At 35.3% G+C, this 8,679-nt stretch overlaps 1 protein-coding gene across 1 annotated transcript; it reads left to right on the top strand.

Annotated features, from left to right (window-relative positions):
* Positions 1–772: 772 nt before the first annotated feature.
* On the top strand, positions 773–6,813 carry LOC133301424 (beta-glucosidase-like SFR2, chloroplastic). Its single transcript, XM_061501049.1, has 10 exons — positions 773–1,163; positions 1,374–1,722; positions 1,879–2,017; positions 2,226–2,392; positions 3,451–3,672; positions 4,008–4,176; positions 4,260–4,493; positions 4,590–4,739; positions 4,827–4,956; positions 6,434–6,813. Exons 1-10 carry the CDS (start codon positions 992–994, stop codon positions 6,628–6,630), a joined length of 1,929 nt encoding a protein of 642 aa, XP_061357033.1. The 5' UTR covers positions 773–991; the 3' UTR covers positions 6,631–6,813.
* Positions 6,814–8,679: the final 1,866 nt, after the last annotated feature.

The following is an 8,679-nucleotide window of genomic DNA, read 5'->3' as shown; positions in this document are numbered from 1 at the left end:
GAATCCTGACGCTTGATCCACCCGCATATAAATAAAAAATTCTTAAAAATTTGCTATATGGGCCCACAATGCCAAACTAGGCAAAAACGAACTAACCCATTTTATGATTTTGTTAAAATGGGCTCGTACCAGCCCTTGATTCATGGCTCCAAATAAAATAAAATAAAAGAAAATGAAAATAAATAAATAATAGGTCCAATACACCACAGCAAAGATAGCGCGACGGTTAATCACATTAAGATAGACAAAAAAACATGATGTATTTTTATATATCTAATCCTTTTTCTTTTCTTTTTTTTTGATACAAAAAAAGGGAATGAAAAAGACTAATCCTATTTATATATAACTTCATAGAATTTTTCTCCTCCACTTGCTTATTCTACTTTTTTAAGAAATTGATATTGCAAATATCTTTATTATAAATTGAATCTAAAGTAACAGACTCACACACGTCACATTAGTAACCTTTATCTTACTTGCTTCTACTTTTTAAGTAAGTGGAATTATAGAATATCTTAATATACCAAATGATGTTAGTTGCATAAGAGTTGAGCAAAGTTTTAACTCTGGATCTGCACCAAATTTTGGATTATTCCGTAAAAAGCCTATAGGATTATTAGGGGTATAATTAAAAAAAAAAATCTTAATATAAATTGAATCAAAACCAAATCCATTAAAAAAAGAAAGTAAAGTTAGTCGTTTGAGAATTATTATGGAAATGAAAACTAAGGAGAGAATGTCGATTAGCGGGTTAGCGCGCCACATGGATAGAGCTCTCATTATCATATACATGAGAGTGACCGTCAGGAAGATCAGAAAACGCCGGTGAAGGAAGCGTTTTGCGTGTTAAATTAAGTTAGTTAGTGGAGATTGCGTGCACTGAACTGAAACTGTTGAACTCTGTTGTTGTAGTTGTAGCTTGGTGGTACTTAAAAGAGTTAGTTAGCGGGAACACTTACGCTCACTCTTGCCTACTTCACTTGCCCTTGCGATGACGGTGGTCTCACTCTTCCTCACCGCCACGAAACTCGCCGGAGCTGTGGTGACTCTCACCGTCGCCGCCAATGCCTTCTCATTCTCTCGTTTCCGCAACAAGAACCTTCGCCCTTTCCGCTCCCCTATCGATGAATCCTCTGACACTCTCGCCCTCTTCAACATTACCGGTACGCTAATTAACAATTAAACACACACACTCTCTCTCTCTCTCATTCAACATTCACAATCATTCTTGTTAATTGCTCTTTTCTCTCTCTCGATAACGACCTAGTAATGGTATGATTGATTGGACGATCGCTATCAAGTTTCGCAATTAACTTTAATTCTTTATTGTGTTAGCAAGCATGCAGTTGAGGATTTATTATTATATTTTGCAGAAGGAGAAAATGGGTTTTTCTTTGGTCTGGCTACAGCACCAGCACATGTTGAGGACAGACTTAATGATGCTTGGATTCAGTTTGCTGAACAAAAGGCTGATGACTCAGAGGTCAAGCAGGGAGTGGATGCTTTGATGGGCTCTGCTGCTGGTGATGGTGGCTCTCAACAAGCTGCATCGTCTCCACAACAAGTTAACAAGGGCAAGAAGCCTCTTAAGGTTGCTATGGAGGCCATGATTAGAGGATTTGAGAAATACATGGAAGAAAAAGAAGAAGAAGAAGAAGAAGGGCAAGAAGGAGAAGAAGAACACCACCATAAAGTAACTGCTTGGCATAATGTTCCACACCCGTAAGACCTGAGATGTTTTTATTTTAATGTTAATTGAAGTAAGAGATGGATCTTTTAGACCTTTAGCGTATGTTACCCCCCTTTCCTTCCAAAAAAAAAATGGTAATTTTGTAGCTAAATAGAATTTTTTTTTTTTTCTAAATGCCTGGTTTTCAGGGAGGAGAGGTTAAGGTTTTGGTCTGATCCTGATATAGAACTAAAATTGGCCAAGGATACTGGTGTTACTGTTTTTCGCATGGGAATAGATTGGTCAAGAATCATGCCAGAGGAGCCAGTGAACAGCCTTAAAGAATCCGTAAGTCGGTTGCTTCCCTTTCATAATGATGACGAGTTATGGTTCCATTTATTGTTAAGCTTATAGTTATATTAATGATTAGCTTCTGAAATGGAGCTTTTGAATATGTTTTTCAATTCTCTTAAGTTTTATCTCGAACCTTATCGACCAATTCAACTGGCAAAGAGATTTTAGTTCTATAAATAAGTTACCTGTTGCTGTTTTGTAGGTTAACTACGCTGCGTTGGAGCGTTATAAGTGGATTATCAATAGGGTTCGATCATATGGAATGAAGGTGATGCTCACTCTTTTTCATCACTCACTTCCTCCCTGGGCGGGTGAGTATGGAGGTTGGAAGCTGGAAAAGACAGTGGATTATTTCATGGAATTTACCAGGTTAGTTTTTCCTTTAGTGACTGTTATCTGCATGCTATTATTAATTTATTACTCTACCTGCTTTGGATGACTCTTTAAGTTTGAAGTGAGATTAATTGCTACCCTGTGCCAGCCTATTTGTGAGCTATAAATGAATGAAGTGTATACATTACATCTGATGAATATTTATTTTCTTGGCCATGTTGGGTGCGTACTGTTTACTCGAGGACACTAATAACAGTAAGAAGATAAAAATAATTTGAACCTTATGTGTGGATCCTTTTCCCATTATCATGGATTTTTGCCAAACAGCAGTTCATTTATTGTACTGGAAGAGTCTTTGTTCCCTTGTAGAGTGGTATGTTAACCTGGCATGGCATACCCATTTCCCTTATTATGGGCTTTTCTGACTAGTCAACAAAACAAACAAATACTTCATTCAATGATGTAAACGGAGTAATATTGTTTAAAACAGGATTGAGTTCTATGAATATTTCAGTAGGATAGCTGCAATTTGCTAGCGCAGATTAAGCAATATGAAGTTTATAATCACATAGGATGGTGAAGCGTTATGCCTGGCTTATCTTAGTGGGTGCTGATATATCAGAAACATGTTGACTAAATAAAACTTTAGCTTCATTCTAAACAAATTAATGGAGCTACATGTTCATTGTGCTGGCCACCGTTACACTTCAGAGTTAAAATGTGATTTTTATTTTTTTTCTGTCAAAACAGCAATTAGACCATGCTAACTGCTATGAAAATCATTTGAAAGTTAAATGAAAATTCCTGTCTTCCTGTGTTGACTCCATTATGATATATAGTTCCTGAGAATTTCTGTGTCACATTTAACTATCCTTCTCTCTCCATACTGATATTTAGTAATTCCATGCGTGGCTATTTAAAACGTGTTGGGGAAATTTAGAGGTTGAAATTCTTCCTTCTATATATTATTTCCCTTTTCATGATTGTTATACATCTTGATGTTTAGTTCAAATTATTATCTAGTTTTATTTAGGTACTCATCTTATGACAGGATATTCGTGAGATTCTTTCTCATGTCCTCCCATTCCATGCAGGCTTGTTGTAAACAGTGTATCGGATTTAGTAGACTATTGGGTAACATTTAATGAGCCCCATGTCTTCTGTATGCTTACTTATTGTGCTGGAGCTTGGCCTGGTGGTCATCCTGATATGCTGGAGGTTGCTACATCTGCCCTTCCAACTGGTGTTTTCCAGCAGGCCATGCATTGGATGTCTATTGCACACTCAAAGGCATATGACTATATCCATGAACTAAGGTGTTTCTTTCTCAAAGAAGCTTCAGAATTTGTTGCAAGTTTATATTGGGTATATCTATCAGAGACTTACGGATTGAACTTAAACTTTGTTGTATATTCAACAATGCTCTATGATATTTATCCTCTTTTTTGGGGGTTATCTATATAGCTTTTGGCCATTAGCTTCATCTACGTCCATTCTCTGTTTGAGTCCTTGGCTGCCATATCTTTATAAGATAACCGGTTTTTTCTGCCTTCTCATTTAGCAGGCTAAACATTTGAAGTTGATCGCTTTACTTGGTTGCTTTTCTGATTACATGATAGTAATTGTCTGAACTATAATAACTTTTTGGCAGTAACTCATTAAATCCAATAGTCGGTGTAGCACATCATGTGTCATTTATGCGGCCCTATGGTCTGTTTGATGTTGCTGCTGTTTCACTGGCTAATTCATTGACTCTCTTCCCATATATCGATGGGATATCTGAAAAGCTGGACTTTATAGGCATAAACTACTATGGACAGGTTTGCTTTATTAACCTTGATAATTGCACTGTGTATATGATATCTGGCATATACTCACATGACAATTCTGACATTTATTTCAGGAAGTGGTTTCGGGTGCTGGCCTGAAGCTGGTGGAAAATGGTGAGTACAGTGAATCTGGTCGCGGGGTATATCCTGATGGCTTATACCGCATGTTGCTTCAGTTCCATGAAAGATACAAGCATCTAAATGTCCCCTTCATCATTACTGAAAATGGGGTTTCGGATGAGACAGATTTGATCCGCCGGCCATATATCTTGGAGCATTTGCTTGCTATTTATGCAGCTATGATCATGGTTTTGACTTTGAATTAAATTTTTATTTGCTTACAATTAAGTTGTTCTTTCATAAACACTAATTGCATATTAGACCTTCTTCTAATTGTTCTACAGGGTGTGCCTGTGCTTGGTTACTTGTTCTGGACTATTTCTGATAACTGGGAGTGGGCTGATGGATACGGTCCAAAGTTTGGGCTTGTAGCAGTTGACCGGGCAAATAATCTTGCACGGATCCCCCGCCCATCTTATCATCTATTTTCTAAAGTTCGAACTCCTTGTCTGCATTTGTTTGTCCATGAAGTTTGATTTGTCTAATCTTGGGTGACACTTTCAATGAGCTCTTCATTGCAGATTGTGAATACCGGTAAAGTTACACGTGAAGATCGCGAAGGAGCATGGGATGAACTTCAAAGAGCTGCTAAAGAGAAGAAAACAAGGCCATTTTATCGGGCTGTGGACAAACATGGTTTAATGTATGCAGGTAACTATTTACTCTTTTACTCTCGACTAAAAATCTGTCTCTATCGAATTAAAAGAAGAAAAGACTGATATTGTATTAATAAAGCTGAACCTAACTCTGAATTCAGCAAATCCAGTACATAGCAATGGAACGATGAAGAAAATTAATATGGAAAATGGAAAGAAAACAACAGAAAGTAAAGGTGTGACCTATACTAAGCCAGGACAAATTGGAGAGTGCCTTGATTCTCCCCAAGCCCAAATTAGTCCCAAGTTCTAGCCTGCCCTCTTGTCATTCCCTTCCCCTATTTATTCTTATTCTTTCCCTGCATTCCAGTGTTGCTTCTCACGTGTGACTCTACCTCCCTGCCACTAACAGAATTGCCTTTCACTCATATTTTCTTCTAAATGCCTTGTTGACTCAGCTTCTTCTAGAATATACCTTTAGAGATGGTATCCTAACAATAATGTTACGATCCCATTTGCCAGGTATGGGACTTGAAGTCCCACATTGATTGTATGAGCAACTAATGTGGGATTTATAAGGCCTTGGGCACTCCCACCCTTTGAGCTAGCTTTTAGGGTGGTGCATCCCTACTTTTTTTTTTTTTTTGAATCTCTTCCGATTTTAAATTTTTGTTTATTCAGTGGTCAGATTGTTTTTACAGTGAAATTTTATCTCAATAACTTAGTCATTTGAATTTATGGTAATTATACCAGCACATTGATGAAATTTTCGCCAAGGACTGTTCGCCTTGCAAGTTAAATGATTAATATAGGGAAAAACTTATTTATCTTCCATAAGTGATATGAACAAAGCTTCAAATCTTGCTTTGCTGTCCTAAAAATATATAGACTAAAGCTTGGTAAGATCTGACCTTGTTAATACAATTGATAGCAGCTACCTGTCAACGAAAAAACATTAGTTAGTGCCTTGTACAGCAGTTACATAATTAGTTATATTTTACTCAAGACCAAAACAATTACAATTACAATGGATTATGAACCAAACCAACCATAGTTATTCAAAATTCCAGTTAAGATCTGTGACAATTAGAATTAGAAGTCAGAGACTGTGCAACTAATACTGTCTTGATTGTTTGGGGATGAGTTTTAAACCTCAAGTAGTTTGCATAAGCTTATAACTAAGAAAGCTGAACCTGCTCTGCTTTAGTTGCAAAGCAGCGGCTTGTTGACCATTTTTCTCTTAGCCACCGAAATTAGAATACTGCTAGCCCTTACAGAACTTATGGAAGTTGTTTGGCTTCTCATTTCTCGAGTGCTTCCCTCTGAATTTGGGTTTGGTTCCTTTGGCAAAAGCTATAAGACCAGACAATTGGTGCTCGTGTTGCATAAATAAAAAATAGAAAAAAAAATGTTGGGCTCCATTTGAAACATTTAAAAGCTTATGTGCAGAGGTATGAACATGGTTAGACTTTTCTTATGGTGGTTATGTGGGTAAATGAATATAATAAAAGTCTTCTTGCTTCTCATGACAGGTGGACTTGATGAACCTATACAGCGACCTTATATTGAGCGAGATTGGCGGTTTGGTCATTATCAGATGGATGGTCTCCAGGATCCCTTGAGTCGCTTCTCAAGACTCATTATTCGACCATTCTCCCTAAAATGGAAAACTAAACCTCAAAAGAAGAATGCCAAATTAGTTCTTCAGCCACTTGAACTTAGCAATTGATAACTTACCTATTTCTCTTGTACCCAAATTCTTATATTTTTAGTGACGAGCACTATCAATATTCGACACAAGATACCCTGAATTCTAAGTTCCATTATGTCTGCAATATCGTAAGCTTATTTGTCTTGTAATTGGAAGCTTATTTGTCTCATTTTTTACCAAGAATATTCAAAGTGAGTATGTTGCCAAACTAATCAATGGACGGTAATATGGGATGCATTATAATACATTAGTTATCACATTTATATACCTTGTCTTTCCTGTTTGGCTGCAGTATTCAGATATTATATAATGCATAAATATATGAATCACAATAACTTTCGAGATGCTTTCACTTGTCTGTTTATCTTCGATGATTTCCAATCTACTTGTCGACTTGTCGTGATTGAATGTGTACAAAGGGGAAGAAATTCTAATTAGTTATGCGTTGATAAAAAAATATTTACTTTGATTCATCAAAATGATTACTTGTTCTATGATCGTAGCTTATCTGCTGCAATAAATTATAATAATTCTGTTGAAAATGGATTGTGAATAAGAAATTTCGCAGTGAGTTTGCATTGAAGATGGGAAGGGTATTACTTTTTTTTCCGTAGGTACAGATATCCAAAGCCAGTTTTTAAATAATTATTAGCTGTTTATTATATTTTATTATTTAATGGGCTTGTAAACATATATTGTGAAATTAATAGCTAATGTCTTTATCGACTTATTCTGTTGCACTGAATTATAATAGTTCTGTTAAAAATGTGATTATGAATAAGAAATATTGCAGTGAATTTGCATTGAAAGTGGAAGGGTATTATTTTTTTTCTTAGGTATAGATATCTGAAGCCAGCCTTTAAATAATTACTGGCTTTTTGTTATATTTAATGGACTTGCAAACATTTATTGTGAAATTTATAGCTAATGTCTTTAACAACTCGTTAAAGTACTTATTGGGTTCAACTCGCAAGAGAAAATATAAATCGGGTCAATCTCTTAAACAATCTCCGGGTTGTGTGCTTTCTCAATCTCGTTTTCTTGACGACAAATTGTTATCTGAACCTTGTATAACTTAAGACACTTAATTCAATAATTGGCATTCGTAAAAGTACTTTTTTTTAATGCAAGTGACACAACTTTACAAAATTTTAATATATATAACCTTACAAATTATTTGTACATATCTTGTTTATAATCTTAGCTATTTTACTTCTTGAATTTATACATTTTAAGTTTAACTTAAATTAATTATATATGCTTCATTTATAGTTTTAAATATTTCATCTTTTTTAACTTATGTTTTTAATATTTTACCTAAATTTACAAACACATATGCAATAAATACATGAAATACTACCTTTCAACTAATTTAGTTTACCTAAACACTTAAGCAATAAATACATGAAATACTACTTATCAACTAATTTAGTTTACCTAAATTTGTAGACACTTAAGCAATAAATACATGAAATACTACTTATCAACTAATTTAGATTACCTAAACTCACGGGATGCTTGCTACTTATCAATTAATTTATTTTACCAAACTTGACAGACTCCCTCTGTCATAAATGTTTCTGCTTTTAGAGGAGCTTTTCAGACACGAGAATAAATCCAAAGATGCAGTGACTTTTACATATGGATAAGGGACCACCACGATGACTGACAGAAGAATCAATGATGATAAACTTAGCCGGCGTAATATAATACGTATTTGAATCCGGAAATGTTTAAAAGTGGTTTGATTATATTGTTTAATCATAATTATTCATTGACAATGAAACAAGAGATACGTAATTTTTAAATAAGTGATTGTGATCAAATAATATGATCAAATGACTATTTTTAAACACGAGAGAGGATCCAAATCCGATACAATAGAAGCGAAATGCATCGTCTATAGTGCCTATTGTGGACTGCGGTCAACCCAACTCATGATAGTGGGGTTTTGTGTTTGGCATTTCTGACAATTCCAAGTTATCTCACAGCCACTGGATCGTTAGCACTATAAGAATAGTAAATGCAATGTTTGGGCCAAACATCTCGAATTTAGTAGCTTTAGAC

This window comes from Gastrolobium bilobum, unplaced genomic scaffold, assembly GCF_033153095.1.
Source record: "Gastrolobium bilobum isolate Gb01-03AN ecotype WA unplaced genomic scaffold, APGP_CSIRO_Gbil_v1 utg18327, whole genome shotgun sequence".
Taxonomy (NCBI): domain Eukaryota; kingdom Viridiplantae; phylum Streptophyta; class Magnoliopsida; order Fabales; family Fabaceae; genus Gastrolobium; species Gastrolobium bilobum.
This window is presented reverse-complemented; position numbering and strand designations above follow the sequence as displayed.

Coding starts and splice junctions, on each gene's coding strand:
- LOC133301424 (XM_061501049.1), top strand. CDS start 992: ATGACGGTGGTCTCACTCTTCCTCACCGCCACGAAACTCGCCGGAGCT. Junction 2,018..2,225: donor TGAACAGCCTTAAAGAATCC/GTAAGTCGGTTG, acceptor GCTGTTTTGTAG/GTTAACTACGCTGCGTTGGA. Junction 2,393..3,450: donor TATTTCATGGAATTTACCAG/GTTAGTTTTTCC, acceptor CATTCCATGCAG/GCTTGTTGTAAACAGTGTAT.